Raw genomic sequence first — 20150 nt, forward strand, 5'->3', positions numbered from 1 at the left:
AGCACTGTCTCCCTTAAGATCCTCATAGAGATGCTGGTGACATAAAGACTTTCATAGTTTCATGTAAGACAAGATGTGCGGAGGGGAGAGTATTTCCAATAGGGCATGAATGTGCTCAAGTCCTATTGCAAGTGCTTTTATTCTTGCTTCTTGCCCAGCCCATTTCAATTTTGTCAGCCCCTAGTACCTGATCAGGGTGGAAGAATTGTAGCGTCTCTGAATCACTGCTTCCACAGAGTCTGCCTTTAATTTTTTCCATGTGCATGATAGGGCAGGCTCATGTCAGCTTGGTTGAATGCTGCTTTTAAAGTTGTGTGCAGAAGAGGTGCTGAGATTTGCTTTTGATTTAAGGTAAATGGTACGCTCCTTGCTTTCCTCAACGTGAGAAGTCTTGGGGAATATCTTCTTTCGACCTGGAAGGGGGCACATGCAAGAAGGATGAGATGCGGAAGATGTTAACTTCTATGAATAGCTTTCACTATATATTTTAACTTAATTTTATCCTTCTTACGCCTTGTAGTCTCTCAGATTTTATCATTCTCTGTCACAATAATTATTAAAGGCTGCATCTTTGCTTAGACGGTGAGAAGAAATGAAATGACAGCCATTGCTGAAGTTGATGTCATCATCCCATGTGCTTCTAGTTGAATTTTCACCTGTTTGTTAACAAGCAAATTCCTTTAGCCTCTTAAAACAAGATAGATGTTTCAAGTCCAAACCTGTGGCATTAGAAGAAATAGATGCAGTCATAGATTTGTGCGCTTATTTTTTCCATCTTAGACCAGCAGTGCTAGGTAGAATTAGCTTCTTTCAGCTGATGCCCTAAAGGGTTGTATAATTCCTGGAGAGTATTTCGCAGCACATGGCTGCAGCCACACTCCCCCTGCTTTACAGCGGTTCCTTGAACTTATGTGAGCTTCAGACACAGATCAAATAGGTTTAAAAAGCTCCTTGCCACCCATAACATGTGGTAAATGGGGTGACTTTTTAAACTAAATGATTTTCAAAAGCTGTGCTTTTGTCTTTACTGTTTCCGATATTATATTTGTGCATTAATGTACATCTTTGTCTTCAGAGTAATAACATCTGTTCTTTAATGCAGTGGAAATTTTGATACTTGTTATCAGAGAAGCATTTCAACCATTTTCACAGTCACGGCAGTTGATTGTTGAGAGTCCAGGGATTTTTGTATGAAAGGAATTCTTATTTTTGTCTGCCTGACACCTTGCATCCCAGTGTGTTTTTAAGCCCTTTTATCTATTTCAGCCTGATGCCATACTAAATCTTCTGAATCACTGGTTTCATGTCTCTAATACATGCCCATTTAGTATTTTGATGGCTGATTCTGTCTGTTTATATTTGGTTGTTCAGATTTCTGTCACTGGGATAAGAAATTATGGTTGTCCTGAGCTTACAAATTAGAATGGTTTATATTGGGCCTGCTAACTTTTGACTGCAGTCTCTCATTATAGACGTTCTGTGATTTGAACCATTGTCTAGATGAGTGATTCCTTTTTGAAGACTGCCTGGTAGAAGAAGTTGGGGAGTTTTCTTGTGATAGATGTCAGGTGTCTTTTTTCTAATATTCATACCTTGTGGCCTTCGTATCTGTAATTGATATAAGAAAACTAATTTCCTTTAAGTATTCTTCTGTGAACGAGAGAAGACAACAGAATGCAACCGAGAGCGTTTTAAGAGTCCGACTGGTGCGATAAGTAGTTTCAAATCCAAATGTTGGCTGTTACGTTCCAGCTCGGATTCTAATTCTAATATTCTCTAATTAGGTAGGCTTATGAGGAGAGCCAACAGTCTAGAGAAATGACAAAAATAACTTTAAAATGGATTAACGTATCAGAGAAATGTTTGGGAGCCCAGCTAAATGTGGAGATTTTAAACAATACATTTCATCTGTGATTTAGAAAGCTTTGAGTTTTATTTTTGCTAGTATGTATATTCATTGGTTTAATCTCTGAATTCCTTGATCATATCATTGCCAAAGAACATACTCATCATAAAAGCAAAATTTCTAATCATCTTTCAAGTAAAAACAGGCAGTGCAAGTCTCTAAATTTAGGATTTGGTTGCGTGCCAGACTGAAGAAATCTTGTCTATTTTTAAGTGTTACAATGAGATTAACTTTAGAGGGAGGTTCACCAGGCCATTAAATCATGTTTTTGCAGCCATGAGCTCTCTGATTTTCATTTATTTTAATTTATATTTGCTTGTAGCGTTTAACTGTTCTTACTGTATAGTTTTATTTAGAGTCACATTTAATGGGTTTCTGAACTAACCCTCCAGATTGCACTGGAATTAGCATTGACTATGAAAGTAATTATCAAAGGTTTTTCGTATCTTGTATAATGGCTAAAATATGTTGGTATTTGAAAATTTACCATGTGTTAACTTTACCCTAACAAATTAGGTAATTTGTTATGTATAACAAGTATAGTTATGAGAAAAATGATAAGCTGTTATGACTTGGTAGTTCAATAAGATACTTTTTCTTTTGAAAAGTTCCTGGAGGATATACACAAAACCTGTGGTGTTTTTCAAAAGCATGTGTGTGTAAGGCATTATTTTGTTCTCTTAAAGAAGTAGGAGTTGCCTTGAAATTTCAAGATAGCCAAAATTTGAGGGTGCTGCCTCTGAGTTTCATTTTTGCCTCTCCAATTTTTTTAGACCCGCTACACCCAATTGGACTGCCCCAGCCAGTGATAGATCACTGAATTTTCTCCCTGATATTATGATGTCCAATTTTATTTTATATTCTTTGTCATCTTTCTTCATCAAGTCATTTTGTGCAGGCCAATAATTCAGAACATTTAAGATTTATCACACATTGTAACTAAGCCTCTGTCTCTTCTTGTAGTGTAACGTTAAGTTTTGTGACGTGTCAGAAATTATATAGTAGAATCAAGTAAGTTACAAAGCCTTGTGTATACTTTTGGTTGCGCATGAACACAGAATAAAAGCATTATATCATTTCTTATCTGAAACTTGTACAAAACCTGCAGTCCTCTAATCCTGCAAGTCTGTAAAATATTTTTTTTTCTTTATATGAATAATGTAATTTAAATGTCAGTTTTATAGGAAGCTCTGCAGAAATGAACTCTTGCAGGTTTGAGGGCTGCAAGGGAGTATTGCAACTATCTGTAATGGGCATACAGCGATGCCATGTATGTTTAGGAGCGTGATTTATTAATCTAACTGCATGAAATGAGAAAAGTCTGTGAGAAACTGCTGACGATACTGGGAGGACAAAAGTATTTCCTTATTTCCTTAGTTCCTTTGATGTTATTTTGAGTCCAGCTGACAGAAATCTTTGAAAATTGCTGGTACCTTCTAATCTTTTCCTTTGCTTAGAGCATGTAATGAATGAAATAGGGAAATGAAAGACTGTGTAGAAGCAGGCAAAAATAAATGAAAGAGAGGAAAAGCCTTTCTGAAATTTAGGGAAGAAGGAAAATTCCAAACTTTTATGGATGACTGATTATCTCACCTTAAAATATTTTTGAATAAACACCAAGATGTCAGAAACTTTTCTAATATCTGTGGCTTCTTACGGCATCTGGGAGATGTTAATTTTGTCCTATGAGCACAAACAGTTATCTCTCTGAAAAACAAGTACAAAATCCAATTTAGCACTCCCACCCACACTTCATTTGCTATTTGATACAATTGAAGGGCTTGGGAATCTTTTAAACCCATAATAATAAAAAATTCAACCCATAATAATATGCCCATTAAACCCTTAATAATAATAAAAAAAATCATGTTATCATCCATGAAAACAATAACCGAACTCCCACCAACGGCATCCTTTGTATCCTCCCGCACAATTTCCATCCCTCCCTCGAGCTGTGGTGTTTGCTGGAATACTGGAGAGGCTGTTGGAGATCAGGAGTTTCTGTTGGGGTGGGTAGGGATCATGGGGAACTTCTGTCCCTAAAGATGACCTGAAGGAAAATTTAATCTGGAGGAAGTTGGGTTGGTGGCAAAGTGGTCCCTAAGAAGTGTTTCAACTTGCAGCTTTAATGAGGGGATACCTGTCATGTTTGCCTCTGCTTTACAGACAAGTATGAATAACAACACACTGCCTTATTTTGTTGTTTTCCAGCTCCAGCAGTCCGAGCATAAATCTTCAATTAACCTGCTTAAATCCTGTTACCCACTGTTAGCAAGAGTTGTGGGTATTAGTAGGAGGTTTCTTTTGAAAAGAATGATAATGATATAATTAATATTGTTGACATTTAAGCACTTGTCATTATATTTCAGAGTTAATGATCCTTCAAGAGATATTTTGGTAATTCAGATCTCCCAGAATTGTGCTTTGAAGCTGCTTGAGACGGAGGAAGATAATTTGTTACTCTGGAACACTGTTGGTTTATATTGATGAGGGTTTCTTGGTAATGTTGAAGCATAGTTGGTAATGCAAATTGAAACTTACCACAACATATAGAGGCTATCACCTTGTAGATTATGGTATCTCCAGTAAATGTGGGATGTGTTTTCCGGGAAATAAAGTAATAATTCATTTATGTTCCTAGGTTTCCAGGTTTGTTTTATCATGCAGTACTTTATAAGTTAGCCCCGTGAGAGACGGAAATGACAGTAGTCAGGTAGATCTGAGAAGTTACTAGAATAACAGCAGTAGATACTAGAGTCTCTTCAGGGGAACATGCTTTTCCTAATTCTGAATAAACATAGTGAGATGGGAGAGGTAGAAACGTGCATCTCATCTTTCTGCATCTCTTGCAGTGTTGCCAAGAGGAGCCAGTCAGCAAGGGATTGTTTTGTTTCTTTTTTTAAGTCTAATTTATACTCCTGCAGATGCTCTTAGTTTAAAGAAAATAAATTACCTTAGACCTATGTAAAGCAGGCTCCTCTATCCTGACAAAATCCCCTTTGGTTAGGCTGCATTGACTTAAGTGAATTTATGAGCTCTTCAGTTGTGTAACACTGGTGTAGTAAATTTGCCTGTGAGGCTGCTTGAACCAGTTTCAATAAGAACAAAGGAAAACCTCTGAGCATGCAGAGGGATGGTTCCGAATTTTTCTTTTACCCAGAACAGCAAAATCAGCTTAGTTTCCTATCCAAATTTACCAAGCGTGTTGCATGTGATTGCAAGTGATCAAACACCAGAATGTGTTGGCAGATCTTGGGAGTAATAGAACCACAGAATCATAGAATGGTTTGGGTTGGAAGGGACCTTAAAGATCATCTAGTTCCAACCTCCCTGCCATGGGCAGGGACACCTTCCACTAGACCAGGTTGCTCAAAGCCCCATCCAACCTGGCCTCGAACACTTCCAGGGATGGGGCATCCACAACCTCTCTGGGCAACCTGTTCCAGTGCCTCACTACCCTCACAATAAAGAATTTCTTCCTAATATCTAATCTAAATCTACCCCCTTTCAGTTTAAAGCCATTACCCTGTGTCCCATCACTACATGCCCTTGTAAAAAGTCCTTCCCCATCTTTCCTGTAGGCCCCCTTTAGGTACTGGAAGGCTGCTATAAGGTCTCCCCAGAGCCTTCTCTTCTCCAGGCTGAACAACCTCAACTCTCTCAGCCTGTCCTCATAGGGGAAGTGCTCCAGCCTCCTGATCATATTCCTCTAGACCTGCATGAGCAGGTCCATGTCTGTCATGCCCAGAGCTGAATGCAGTACTCCAAGTGGGGTCTTATGAGAGCAGAGCAGAGGGGCAGAATCGCTCCTCTTGACCTGCTAGCCACACTTCTTTTGGTGCAGCCCAGAATGTGATTGGCTTTCTGGGCTGAGAATACACATTGCTGGCTCATGCTCAGTTTTTCATCCACTAATACCCCCAAGTCCTTCTCCGCAGGGCTGCTCTCAATCCGCTCATCACCCAGCCTGTATTTGTGCTTGGGATTGCCCTGACCCATGTGCAGGACCTTGCACTTGGCCTTGTACTTCATGACATTTGCACGGGCCCACCTCTCAAGCCTGTCAAGGTCCCTCTGGATAGCATCCCTTCCATCCACCATGTCGACTGCACCCACAGCTTGGTGTCCTTGGAAAACTTGCTGAGGGTGCATTCAATCCCACTGTCCATGTCGCTGACAAAAATGTTAAACAGCACTGGTCCCAGCACCAACCCCTGAGGAATGCCACTCATCACTGGTCTCCAGCTGAACGTGGAGCCATTGACTGCAACTTTTTGAGTGTGACCATCCAGCGAATTCCTTATCCACCGAGTGGTCCATCTGTCAAATCCATGTCTCTCCAACTTAGAGGTAAGGATGTTGTGTGCGGCAGTTTCAAACGCTTGACACAAAAGTCCTTGCACAAGTCCAGGTAGATGACATCAGTTGCTCTTCCGTCATCTACCCATGCTGTAACCCTGTCGTAGAAGGCCACCAAATTTGTCAGGTGTGATTTGCCCTTAGTGCAGCCATGTTGGCTGTCACCAATCGCCTCCTTATTTTCAATGTGCCGTAGCACAGTTTCCAGGAGGATCTGCTCTGTGATCTTGCCAGGCACAGAGGTGAGACTGACTGGCCTGTAGTTTCCCAGCTCTTCCTTTTTTACCCTTTTTAAAAATGGGGGTTATGTTTCCCCTTTTCCAGTCAGTGGGAACTTCCCCTGACTACCACGACTTCTCAAATATGATGGATAGTGTCTTAGCCACTTCATCCACCAGTTCCCTCAGGACCCATGGATGAATCTCATCAGGGCCCGTGGACTTGTGCACCTTCAGGTTCCTTAGATGGTCTCGAACCCGATCTTCTCCTATAGTGGGCAGTTCTTCATTCTCCCAGTCCCTGCCTTTGCCTTCTGCGACTTGGGCTGTGTGGCTGGTGTGCATGCCGGTGAAGACTGAGGCAAAAATGTTGTTGAGTACCTCAGCCTTCTCCGTGTCCCAGGTAACCAGGTCTCATGTTTCTTTCTGGAGAGGGCCCACATTTTCCCTAGTCTTCCTTTTATCACTGACACACCTATAGAAGCTTTTCTTGTTCCCCTTGATGTCCCTGGCCAGATTTAATTCTATCAGGGCTTTGGCTTTCCTAACCTGATCTCTGGCTGCTCAGACAATTTCTCTGTATTCCCCCCAGGCTACCTGTCTTTGCTTCCACCCTCTGTAGGCTTCCTTTTTGTGTTTGAGTTTGTCTAAGAGCTCCTTGTTCATCCATGCAGGCCTCCTGGTGTTTTTGCCTCTTCTTTGTTGGGATACATCGCTCCTGAGCTTGGAGGAGGTGATCCTTGAATATTAACCAGCTTTTTTAATATGGTGGGTGGGAACTCAGGTGTTGCAGTAGTGCTTGTGTGATGGCTGAGAGTGCCTTGGGCTCCTTCACTCTCTCACTTGTTAGTCGGGTCTGACTCTACAGGCACTTGAAGGGATACTTTCCTTCCCTTTGATGACTGTAGGGATGAGGGGAAGGAGGACTTGAGTTAGGGCTGGATGCAACAAAAAAATCTTCTAGCAGGTAAACAAGACAGAAATGCGTAGGTTCTTACTTCAGTTGTCTGTTCTTGACATCTGGCTGTGGCAGGGGAAGAGTGAGTGATCATCTTTGGAAATGTGGATTATCACTTGTGCTTCCCTCAACTTTGACAGCTTTGGCTTATTGTAGAGGGGAAAAATGCATTCTGCACATATACCACACAAACATGCAAGATTAAATGTGTAGGGATTTGAAGCTAGGGTGAGACTGAGACTGCACTATGAGAAACAGAAAGAAATCTGGCCAATTTTGTGCTCAATGTTTGCCTTGATCTTTTTTACTCCTAATGGACCTTACTTAGTAGAAGAAATTATTAAGAATGTTGGTGTACCCCAGAGAAAAATAATATCTGTGATTTGTATTTCATTGTTATAGCTGAAAACAGATAAGGGAGCTAGTTGCTGGAGAGACCCCAGTACTGACATCCTTTCATACCTCCTAGCAGACAGATTTGGGGGAGCAATTGGAGAAGGCACTGACTAGAAAAGTCAGGAGCAGATGGCAGAGTCAGAACATCAGGGAGAGGTTCTTGATCTCAATTTATAGTGTGCTTTGGCTCAGCTTGCGGAGCTTAGTCCTTTAAACAGGTAGTCCGTGTCTATTTCTGGAACGGCTGACGTGGCCAGTTTTGCCCATGAAGCCTGGATTCATACCTGCAATGTCTCTGTGTAGAAGCTCAGGCAGAGCCTGGAATGTCACAATCCCAGGACCACCAAACTTGGTCTGAACTGAAACAAGCCTGAGGCTTGCTCTGATCCAGGATTGCCCTGGGTTGACTGGCTGGCTGAGGGTGTATGGCTCAGAGATTAGTTGGGGAGCAGATAACCTCCAGGGAACAAAACAAAGGGATGCAGTGAGAGGACATGTACACCCTACACTGCTCACATCTCCTCCTTTGAGTGCTCGTCTGGTTATGCAGGTGGTGTACCTCCATGTGGCTCTTGTGGTTGGATATTTTTTCATCCTTACTCCTATCCAAAGGATGGTCATATGCAAGTCTTCCCCTCCACGTATTATCGTGTGGTAGAGTGACAGGAGCAGTGTGTGCAGCTCCGTCTCTTGGATCCTCTCAGCCATTGGTGCTGGATGAAATTCTCACTGCCTCCAGTGTTTGAGATGCAATGACACTATTATTCCATTTGGGGATCTTTTCCATTACTTTTGAAATTTCCCTCTTTTTGCTGGTTCCCTGTTCTTGTTCGTTGGGGTTTTTTTTCCTCAATTTCTATGGTGTCTGTGGCCTTTGAGAGCTGTGTTGCCTACAGCAATCGCACCTGCTGTTTGTGCTGCCTCTCCAAAGCCCACATTTCTTCTATGAGCAATATCTGAAAGGCTGTGAAGAGATTTCTGCCTGTAAATAGATCTGTAGCTCCTTTTAAGATCTGCTGTCATCTGGTGGCCCTTTACTGACTAAAGCTTCAAGACTCTTACCATACTTTTTATGTGCAAATTGGTGAAGATGAGTTGTGGTTGAAAGCCTTGCATGACGCACTGGGTGTAGGAATGTGCTCTCGCCTCTTTTTAGTTCTGCCATAGTCACCTTGGCTTTGTATTTGGGGCTTTCCCTGGGACTCAGGCAATACAGAAATGAAATGTTTTCTTGCTTCTCTCCACCTCTGGTAACTGTATACCCAGGTAATTCAGCTCAGCATTAGTAATGAGCAAATCGTATTAAATTTATTGGGATGTTGCTGGTTTCTGTTTTAAGCGTAGTGATAAGTACAAGCAGGGCTGATTTTGGAAGCAGGACTTTCTGAAAGCCTGGCTCCTCATTGTGCAGACCTCCTCCTCCCTTACCTTCCACTCAAGGCTTGTAATACATGTATGTGAGCTCGTACCTGTCGGTGACAGAGCGTGGGGATGAAACTGGAATGACTTGAAGTCATCCATTTTGATACAATGCAATAGCTGCAAACAGGAACAGACAGTAACCATGCCACCAGCAAGTCCTTCGAGGACTTCTTCATGGAGCTGCTGCCCACAGGCTCCGAGAGACTCTGTGAAATGATTTCCACGTGGAAAGAGTTAATTTTGTATACCCTTGAGATAGGGTTCTCTTAGAAAATGGATTAAACTCTTTTTCTTTCATATCCATAAAGAGTACATTATCTCTTTTCAGGTTTATAGTGATAAAATGTTAATTAATTGAGATCTTAAACTGTAAAAGTGATCTAATTTGGTAAAATAATAGCATTTTCTTAAAGCATTTTTCCCAATAAAATCTGTTTTGATTCTTTAAAACACGCACTTCAATTTTAAACACATATACACGTGTACAGGGTGCCCGTGCCCAGGGCTGGCAGCGAAGCTGAGGGGTCTCTGTCAGAGAGAGGGGAGGTCAGACACAGCTGGTTCCAGCTGGCTCCAGTGGCCCCACAGGGCACACAGCTCAGCCCGTCATCAACTCCGGTGGTGTCTTTGGGAAACAGAATTAAGAAAGGGCAAAACTCGCGGCGCTAAGGAGTGAGGAACAGCCCTGCAAGCACTGAGGAGGAAGAGGAGCTTGTGGTGCCAGAGCAGACTCCCCTGCAGCCTGTGGGGAGACCATGGTGGGGCAGGAAAAGGTGTGGGGACAGGGAAAGGCTGTTATGGGATATAACATATTTACTACATCATGCTCTGCTGTGCGATAGGGGAGTCTGGGCAGGAGGAGGCAGCCCCTGACATGGGCTTGGCAGCCACCACATAGGACATTCTGGCTTTTCCAAGTCTCTCGGAGTCACAAAGCCGCCTGTAAGTAGGTTGGACAGTACCTGTACAACTTGTTGTAACTCCTCAGCTTTGCCCTTCTCCTTAGTGGCTGTGCTTCTGCATGGTGTTCATCAAAGATGAGTAACATGAAGTGCTGCCCGAGCAATGGGATGGCGGCTTTGTAAATAAACAGTAGTTGTCTCTGGTGTAACACCACAGATAGAGCAGGAAGCTTGGAGAAAAGCTGATTTTTTTTTTCATCTACTAGATAACAGAGAATCCATATGGTAGAAATTTTAGTGGATGAAGTGCAACCAACTTCTGTTTGAGGGTTCAGTCAGAGCATCCTTCTGAAATTTGAATTTGCCCCATGCCGTGGAAGCACAGGACTAAGATATGTAAAAATGCACAGAGCTAATGCTTGTCTTCATGGGTCTTTGGGTAACTTCTCACTGGTGTTATGGTGGTACTATAACAATTAGTTTAATTGGATTTAATAACAATGATTTGCCTGCTACTCTGCGTGGAAACAAATCAGTCCCGCAGAATGTGGAAAAGATGTCTATGCCCAAGGATGTACACAAATGAGTTTACAACATACATAGTCATAGGAACCAAATGGCAAAGCCTGCCATGTATTTGAAAGTAATTTTAGTTTACTTTCCTAAAAAATCAGTTTGTCTATGCAAAAACATACTTCCAAATTGATCTTAAATAAAAATGTTACCTGGTTTATTCTCATAGTTTCCAATGGTAGTAGTATTTCAGATTACTTTTGGAGATTTTTGTGGGGTTTTGTTTTTTTTTTAACCCCAGCTGTTTAGTATCAATTTAATTGCTATAATATGGCTTTAGTTTAAATTAGAGGCTAAGTATGAGGACTGACCTTATGTATGTGTTGGAGATTAAGTCTTAAGAAAGTGAATAGTGCTGTTAGTGTCTTATCCAGAAGCTCTTCAACTTACTCTGCATTTCCTATGCTTTGCTTTGCTTTGCTTTCAGTGGGGCTAAGTGTCTGTTACTGTATACTTCAAGCTTTTCTCCTTGACTAGTTTTCTGGTGATTTTCCAGTATGTAATCTAGGAGGTCTTTCTGCCCCAAACCAGTTATTCCTGCGGAAGAAAGAGAATTGATTGTAAACTAAGAAAATCAACCATATGTTGAAAGATGTTGATTAAAAGGATGTGTTATCTGTAGACTGGTCATTATGAAGTTGTAGCCATTACTGCTTAGTGCATTGATGTAGTGCAGGGGGAAAGCACAGTGAAATTTTTCTTATTAGCAATTTTAATTAACTCTTAATTGATTTCTAGGAAGATAAATGGTTTCATTACAAAGTCTTACAATGAATACCTTCACTGGAATTAAATGTTCATGGAAACTTCTTGACAATTGTTCTGATAACAAAACATGAAAATCTCTTATGATCTTCCCAGATGTCTGTAGCCTCATTTATAAAGTCAAATAAATGAAAACACCTTGCTCACAGAATGCCCTTTGTTTAATTTACATAACATTATTCATCATTCCATAATTTAATTAAGAGGAGGAAAAATAAAAGGTCAACATTCAGACTATGTTGAGGGCCTGCTAGCTCTAGGGAAAACATTAATTTTGTCCATCCCTATAAGGGCAGTCTTGTAATAGCAAGAATTATTTGGCTGATAATGAAATTTGAGACTTAGTTCAGTATGTGAGAACAAAGATATCAACTGAACAAAATCTAAACAGTGTTCTATTGCAATCATCTGCCTCTTCTGAGTGTAGAAGAATAAGGATGAGATGTGATAATGTTTGGTTTTGAAGGACATGATAAACAAACTGTAGAAAGTTAAGTAGTTCTTCAGAGAGCAACAATTAAAATATCATTAAATGTGACAAAAACGTTAAGTGAAATGAAAATTTCTAATGTGTCTATTCCAGCTATCTGCTGATTGCATCCATCTTTCATCTAAGCATGTGCTCCATAATGATTTGAGCAGCAATGAAACACCTACATCAAACAATGTAAAATAAAAATTCCCCTCAGACACCACCTAATGCTGAAGATACTTCAGCATTAGAAGTATCTGAGGGCTTGACTTTAAAAGCATCTAGTTTGTCTTCTGCTTATGTGCATAGTTGTCCAAGGCTGAGCAACAAAATGTGTATTTTCTCCTGAAGTCCAGTTGGGATCTAGTAAACCTACCTTCCGTCACTGCAAATTAAGAGATTCATTTCTGTGGGATATTTTATCTTCAGCAAAACTTTGGAGGGAGGCAAGCTGCTATAAACAAGAAATGCTGAATAGCCACACAAACATTAGTACTCTGTAGAGTATTACCCTAGCTTACCTTGTTACTCCCATGTAGGTATGTCCCTTGTGTTTAAAATGTGCATTAAAACATCATTCTTTTTTCTGTTTCTTTAGGCTACAGACCCAGATGCCGGTGTTAATGGTCAAGTTCATTACAGTTTGGCAAACTTCAACAATCTTTTCCGAATCACATCAAATGGTAGCATTTATACAGCAGTTAAACTGAACAGAGAAGTAAGGGACTATTACGAACTTATCGTTGAAGCAACAGACGGAGCTATGGACCCGCGCCGTTCAACACTGACTTTAGCGATCAAGGTGCTGGACATTGATGACAACAGCCCTGTTTTTACTAATGCTTCCTACACTGTCTGCGTGCCAGAAAATCTACCACCAGGCACTGTCTTCCTGCAGATAGAGGTAAAAAAGCATTATAGAATGAAGGACATGTTTTGTAAATGTTCTGCAATACTAAGCATGTTCTTATTTAACTTGTTGGTGAGACTTCAGTAAAACATTGCAAACTGGAGTGGGGGAAGTTGTGACACTTAGACTGAAAAATGCATGACCTTTAGACAGGTACATAAAAATAATCTGAATCTGAGGTTCGTTTGGAAATAAGAGGAATTATAAAAAAACAAACAAACAAACAACAAAACCTGCACTACTATTGTAATTTCTTGGAATATCATTTTACACGTTTAAAGTGCTTTTGATTTGTTTTTGAAAGCTCATCATACTGCTTCTACCTGTTTACATTAGTAGGAAGAGAGCTTTATCTCAACTGATTTAGACATTTAAGTCAAACCTAGATGTCTAACCTCATGTTATAGTTAATGGAGATAAATAGTTGCTTCCAGAAGCAATTCATCCAATACCAAGATCATCATCTGAGATAGCTGGAGTAAAGTGTCTTCTCTTCACTGACTATAAAAGATACTCAGACAAGTGAGAGTTAATTGTTTAAGGATGAGCTAGATCTCTAAAGACAGCTGAGATTCACTTCCCGTAAGCAGTCTATATATCCTCCTGATGTTTTGGTCAGCATCCTTTAATGAGAAGAATCTATCCTGAGACAGTTTCAACAAGAATGGTTTTCTCTGAACCTGACTGCAGATAAATCTAATGTCAAATTACAGCTAAAGGAATCACATAATACTCTTTATCCTAAGGATTGTCTAAATACTGGTATGAAATAAAGACATTCATGCTGCCATACGGGGTGGGGGTGAGATCAAACATCTGCTTAGCCCAGCATCCTCTAGCTGGCAGTGGCTGATAGCAGGTGCCCGGAGAAGAGAACAAGAACAGACTGATCTTCCAGTGACTTTTGGCCAGAATTTTGTGCTCATTTCATGTGGCAGGTATCTCTGGATTTTATAACCTTAAGTGCGTTTGTCTTCCTCATGTTTGTGCAGTAGTATTAAGTACATCCAATACTATCAGAATAACAAAACTAAAGGTGTTTGCGGTAGTTTGCTTTTTTTATGTTCCTTAAATCTAGTAGGCATTCTTTGTGAAAATGGATTATGTTTGGTTTTAAGTAATTTTTTTTTTCCCTGTATGGCATGCTCTAGGCGAAGGATGTTGATCTTGGTTCTGATGTTAACTATCGAATACGGACCCAGGAAGCACTACAGTATTTTGCACTGAACAAGTATACAGGCGAGTTATCGCTTTTGAAGTCCTTGGATTATGAATCATTCTCTGACACAGAAGCAACCTTCACCTTCCTCGTGGAAGCCTTTGACAGCAAGGGCACTATGCCTCCTGGTCTCGCTACTGTCACAGTAAGGGTAAAGGTAAGAGGAATAACTTGTCAGTTGATAACATCCTCTCCTATTTGTTACAAAATACTTCATTAACAATTACAGGTGGCCTGATGAAACACCAGAGCACAGTAGCAGTATGTCTGCTTTCCTGTTTTTTCACTTTATGATGCTACTGCCTTTTTCTGACAGCAACTTTTTCAGTTAAACATACACTTTATAACAGCTATAATTACTTTGCTATATGCAATTACGTAGTTAAATCTTGGATCATAGATTTATGAAGTATAAGAATACCTGAGACGTATATAAACGTTTCAGTCCTTTAGAATCCCTGAAAAGTTGAAATAAGTACGTAATGGAATTGTTTGCAAGAATGACACCATCACGTTTCAGTTAAAGCTCTCATAAATTGTAATTTTATGAACCATTCGGGTGTATTGAGTGCTGATGTGGCACACCACATCCAGTATTTCAGATTCTGCTGCCTGAAAATACAGAGCTGCAAAGGAACAGGCTTATTTAGTGGTCTTACGCTATGAATCGTTTTTATGCAGTGAGTTACAGCATCTCTGGGTTTCAGTTATCTCACCAGTAATAGGGGCATAATGGTATTCTGTTTGGTAACAATCCACAAATGAAAAGCGTTTGTAGCTGAAACATTAGCACTTACCCATCTTAATTTGGTTGATGTACTCATGTCCAAGAGGAGAGGATATTTGAGATGCTCTAAATCAGCCTCCTTGCATTTACAAAGGTGCAGTTCTGGAGCCAGTCAATTGAGTCCTTTTGCCCAGTTGCTTCATTTTTGTTGACTTTGTCAGTGAAGAACTGTGAGCTGTGGGAGAGAAGAGAGTTTAATTGCTTGTATTTTAGCTAAGAAGCAAAAATTGTAGCAGGAACAAAAGCATAGCTCACAAATGTGAACTTCATATCTGACAACTTCAGTTTAAATGTAAGTCTGCAGAAAGTATTTAGCATATATGAATCAGTCTCAGGTTCAGCTTACTGTGTATCTGCAGATGCTATGAATTGCCACATGATTTTGAGTAATTCTGTTTGTCAGTCTCTACTGAGCTCAGAATTATTTTGGGGACAGTAAATGTCTCCGATTATTAGCTTTGATGACAACGTAAGAAGGCTTCTACAATACCGCTCTGTCTCTGCAAGATTTCTCAGACTGAGATGCAGGTCACCTGCTTCCTAATAGTCTGTTTCCTATAGTTCCTAATAGAGCTTCACTGCTCTTCCCTGGCAGTTTCCACATCAATAATAAAAAAAAACCAACATAGCTTTTGACATCATTCCCTGAGCCTTTTCTGTTATACTTTAAGGGGAAAGTTGCTCAAACCTGTTTTTTTTTTTCCTAAAAGAAACTTTTTCCCAGCACAGTGAATTTTTTAAAGAATTACGTGTTTGGGTGTTTTTGTTGGCTTTTTTAAAGGTACTTGTTTTCAAATAGGAATGTATTCAGAGAAAAGCTGTAGCCTGCATCATAGGGCTGACCCAGCTGTATGATTGTGCGTTTGTATTGTATTCATTAATGACAGGGTACGGGGGAGCAATATAGTTCAACTTGGTGGCCTTAAAGTAACAGCAGCTTGTGGACTGTCAAAGGAGGTGGTGTGGGAATAGGGAACTTAAGAAAGGGATTAGTAGGATCAAAAAATAGCTTTCTTGTTTTCTTGGAAACTCTTCCCACACATGAGCAATGAAAGGGGAGCATGATGATACTTGTTTGAAAAGGCAGTATGTGAGAGGCTGGAATACTGGGCTGGAGCCAGAAGTAGCAATTTCTGCAGTAAAATGTGTCAGGCTGGGGGCAGAACAGGGCTTGAAAGTGAGGACAAGCAGCTTATATTTTAAATGAGAAAGAAAATAAATCAAAAAAATGGTTAAGTGAGTATTGTCATACTTGGTCACAGGCTGACTTTTGTAACAGATCAGTGGACATAATTAAATATTATATATATTGTTAAGATTAAGATGATGCTTAGGTTCCAGCCTTGAGTGACAGGGAGATAGTAGTATTTTGAGTGGCAGTTGAGAGAACGGGGGAGGGCTTGTAGAAAAAACATTTTTAATACCTTATTTTGTTGGGCAGATGTCATTAATGTCAGATGGTAGAAATGTAGAACCTTGGTCACAAGAGATGTCTAAAATAGAAAGAATGGTTTCATTTGAGCATATAGATGAACTTCCCAGATACAAAATTTCTGGCGGGGGGGGGGGGGCGGAGGTGGAGATTGAAATCAGAGCCTTGTGCTTCCCCTGTGTGAAATGAGAAGGATCCACAAGAGGACACCTTGAATGGTCGATTCAAGGACAGAGCAGCAGGAGAGGGGTGCAGAGTCTTGGAAGCCAAGTGAGAACAAGGAGAAGAGCAGGCCTCTGGTGTGGAAAGAAATACAGAAGTAACAAAGTGCATTGCAATGCAGTTTGGGTTTGTTCTTAATGGAAAAGACTCATATTCCCCCTTGTTCTGAAGGGGGAGAGCTGACGTGCCATTTCTGGGGGTGAAGGGTTCTGATGAGCGCAGAGAGGGCAAGGCACTAAAAGTCCCTTGAGGACAGAGGCGGTGTACGCCTTGTACAGGGCTGACATCAGCGCATCCTGGTAAGCTGACAGAGGGAGCTGATTTCTGTCCAGCAGCTCAGTGAGGATGTTTACAGGGCACTGAATCAGACCTTAGGTCTTGAATGTGTGATGGCATAAATGACATGCCTTATGGAGTGGTCTAGAGCCTCATGCACAGTGTATTGCCTGGTTGCAATCCAGGCTTTTATTCCTCTGCAATCTTAACCACAGACTGAGCTGCTGCTTTAGGGCATAGCTAAACAGATAGCTCCTGATGAGCATGTTCACTGTTTAATTGGAGTAATTTATAATTTTTTGTTGACCAATTAAGATGTCTGCACAGGGAATTGAAGGGGTTCTAAAACTCACAATTTCTGCCAGACCATCTGCCAAATCAGAGCCTGTGTTCAGGGACAGGGTGCTTCTGCATGGGGATGAACATCCCTCTGCTATGGCTCTGGAGGAGTTGTTCCCATTCAGCCTGTCTTTTGCTCCTGCTCTGGGACCACGAACTGGATGTGTCTGATTCTTCTTAGTAGTAAATGTGCTTTTACTTTATTTAGAAGATGATGTTGGAATAATTATTTTAATACAGTGTTTGTGACCCCCAAATAGGAAATAAACCAAGTGCTAGATACACTGTAGGCCCTAACGTAACAGTTGTGCCAATTGCAGTCTTTAATAACACAAAATTGAACTAGAGAAAACCAGAAGCAGGCATTTAGACAATAGTGGGTCCAAGCAGGGAATTCGTGTAACCATTAGAAATTCAGTCCCTATAATCCTCAGAGCATTATTTGTATACAAAGGTCTCCAAGTCCTTTTGGGCTTGTGCTGCTCTGTTAACATTTGTCTTTTTTCACAGTCCAGCTCTTAACCGAAAGTGTTATAATTTTTACTGTGTAGTAGGATTCTGTTAACCAACTATGGACAACATCTGATGGTTTCATACATCATTTATGTGATACAAAACTGAATGAACAGCAGTGCAGTATACCCATAATCACACTGATCTTTGTGGCTTGGGGGAGGGTAGATACACACAGTGACTTTCTTTAGACTCTCTCTTTCAGCCTTTGGCATGACAAGTTAGAAATAGTTTCTATTAACCTTCCCTGAACTTGATCAAAACACAGATTGCGTAGCAGAATACTCACACTGCAGAAAAAATAACTTAATCTGTTACCTGCATGTCAGTATTGTAATGCATTATTGGCCTCTGCTGCAGCCAAATGGCCCTTTACATTGTATGGATGTCTTATGACTCTTTTGTCGAAGAAAGGCAAAGGTAAATTAATGAATTGTTGCATTCTTTCTAGTATTACTGAGGAGGAATAGTATAAGTGGCATTGATTTCTTCTTGCCAGAAAGATGCAAACCACCTTAAACAGACTGAGATTTTTCTTTTTTCCCCAGTTCTCAGATTCCTCTCGCTGCTTTCATAACTTTTCACCTTAACCTGAAAGTACTAATGATTCATCTTTTCTTGCGGTGGCATGGGATATTGCACAAGTGTTCATCCAGAATAACTAACTGATGATTGTAATCTGATCTGTAATCAAGAACACAAAACTTTCTATTTTATCTGGGGTTTTATATATATAAATATGTATATGTAATTATACAGGTTAGACATAGCAAATTTTATCAGTCTTGAAAACGTAGTTTAAGGGATGGAAACATTAGCAACTCCAAGAAGCAATTTGTGTGCTATTTTTCAGTGGTTTGCCACTGTCGAGGCATAATTTCTCGCACCACAAGAACGACAGAGATTTGTATTCACTCAGTGTCTGAGAGGGCTGAATTGTTTGCTAAGAGTGCCTATAGTGCATATTGCAGTATGCACAAGCATCCCTCACGGTATAAATGTTTCCCAGTATTGGAAGAAGCGAAATCATTACTGTTCAAATGGTGTGCTTATTATTAGGATTTAGCATTTGGAAACAATTACTATGGTAATAGAGCTTCTTAACAGAAACAGGACTTAACCTTTTTCCAGCTTATATTGCTGTTAAATGAGTAATGTGTTCCTAAATACATATTATAAGAATTTCTGTATCATGGGGCCTCTAAGGTACTTTCATATTTTATGCTGTGTCCTCCTCTTATTATTATTACCAGCATCATTTTTGTATTACTTTATGTCTCTTTCTTGTTTGTTATAATTGCTTTTTCTCCTCCTTCTGTGTTCTGGGATTGGTTTTCTTTTCAGTTTTTCAAGTAGAGTGTGTAGTGTAATGAAGCTATTATCTCTGGCTGATGATTCAGTTATAAAGCAAAAAGAATAAATAAAAACAGATCTATATGTTTCTAGCAATGCCATATTACAAGACTGCCAACCAAATATTTCATATAATTCCTACTGTGCCTTAATCCCAGTGGACTGTTATAAACATTATACAATGAATGTCCAGTTTTACTAAAACTGATTATACCTATGAACATCAATAAACATATTGCTATCATCAGAGAGCACACAAACTGCAACTGTCAAACTAGTTTTTCAAGAGAAGTATGCCATCGAGAAGTTAGAAGTCATCATACGCTTTAGATCATGCATTATATGCATTGATTGGTACTTATTGTGGGGGTGAATTTGAATCTTTCATAATCAATATGCTAAGTCTTCCCTTCCTTGGGAACTTTGCATAAAAGAAACAAACCAACCATGCAGAAATATGTAACAGCTAAATCTCTATCTCTGGCATGATTGCTCTGAATGGTCCTTCATCAACATGACCGTTCTTGCGGTCCTTCGTATTCAAGTTGGAAGCAAACGGCATGATCTTAGTTGTAATGATGCCGTAGCATTGCGGAGCTCCAACCTGCTTACACAAGAAAGCTTCCTTTGTTTCTCTGACAACCTAAACCTTGAATCAGAACAAGGAGAAATACAATTTCTTTGCTTTTCTAGGGTGGGAGGGTTAGAAGAAGCTGCATGTTTCTGGGTGATCCGCCCTCTCAAACCAAACAATCGGAGCCAACAGTGAAGCAAAGAAAATAAAGGTGCGTTGGAGAACATATGCAGGATCCCAGCATTTGAGACAGCTGGAATAAAATGTTACAGCAGGACCCTCTCCTCTCACAGAGCACGTTTACTGTACTGCTGCAGAGTGCTGGGGAGTGAGTGGCTTTAGTCTCTATAAAATGCTTAAATTATCACTAGGAGAGAATGGGAGAAGAGGGATCCACAGGTTGTCGTTAGGGAGAGGGGAGGACATTTTGATTAAAATGCAGCTCCACCAGATGTTTAAATAGCTGTGCATATGTGTAGCTGCCACTGCTTTCTCTTCCTGCAGGTATTTATTAGAAATTCACTCAAGTCTTGTTTCTAATGAGCTCATGAGCA

General features: G+C 40.3%; 1 protein-coding gene across 8 annotated transcripts in view; it reads left to right on the forward strand.

The window, feature by feature from the left end:
* Positions 1–20150, forward strand: part of PCDH15 (protocadherin related 15) — a 725853-nt gene that overhangs the window by 585868 nt on the left and 119835 nt on the right. For all 8 annotated transcript variants that reach the window (XM_052799247.1, XM_052799249.1, XM_052799246.1 and 5 more), the window contains 2 exons: positions 12570–12875; positions 14033–14257. In XM_052799247.1, coding sequence (XP_052655207.1) covers positions 12570–12875; positions 14033–14257 — 531 coding nt within the window. The remainder of the gene's footprint in view (positions 1–12569; positions 12876–14032; positions 14258–20150) is intronic.

The sequence above is a fragment of the Harpia harpyja genome, chromosome 10, assembly GCF_026419915.1.
Source record: "Harpia harpyja isolate bHarHar1 chromosome 10, bHarHar1 primary haplotype, whole genome shotgun sequence".
NCBI lineage: Eukaryota > Metazoa > Chordata > Aves > Accipitriformes > Accipitridae > Harpia > Harpia harpyja.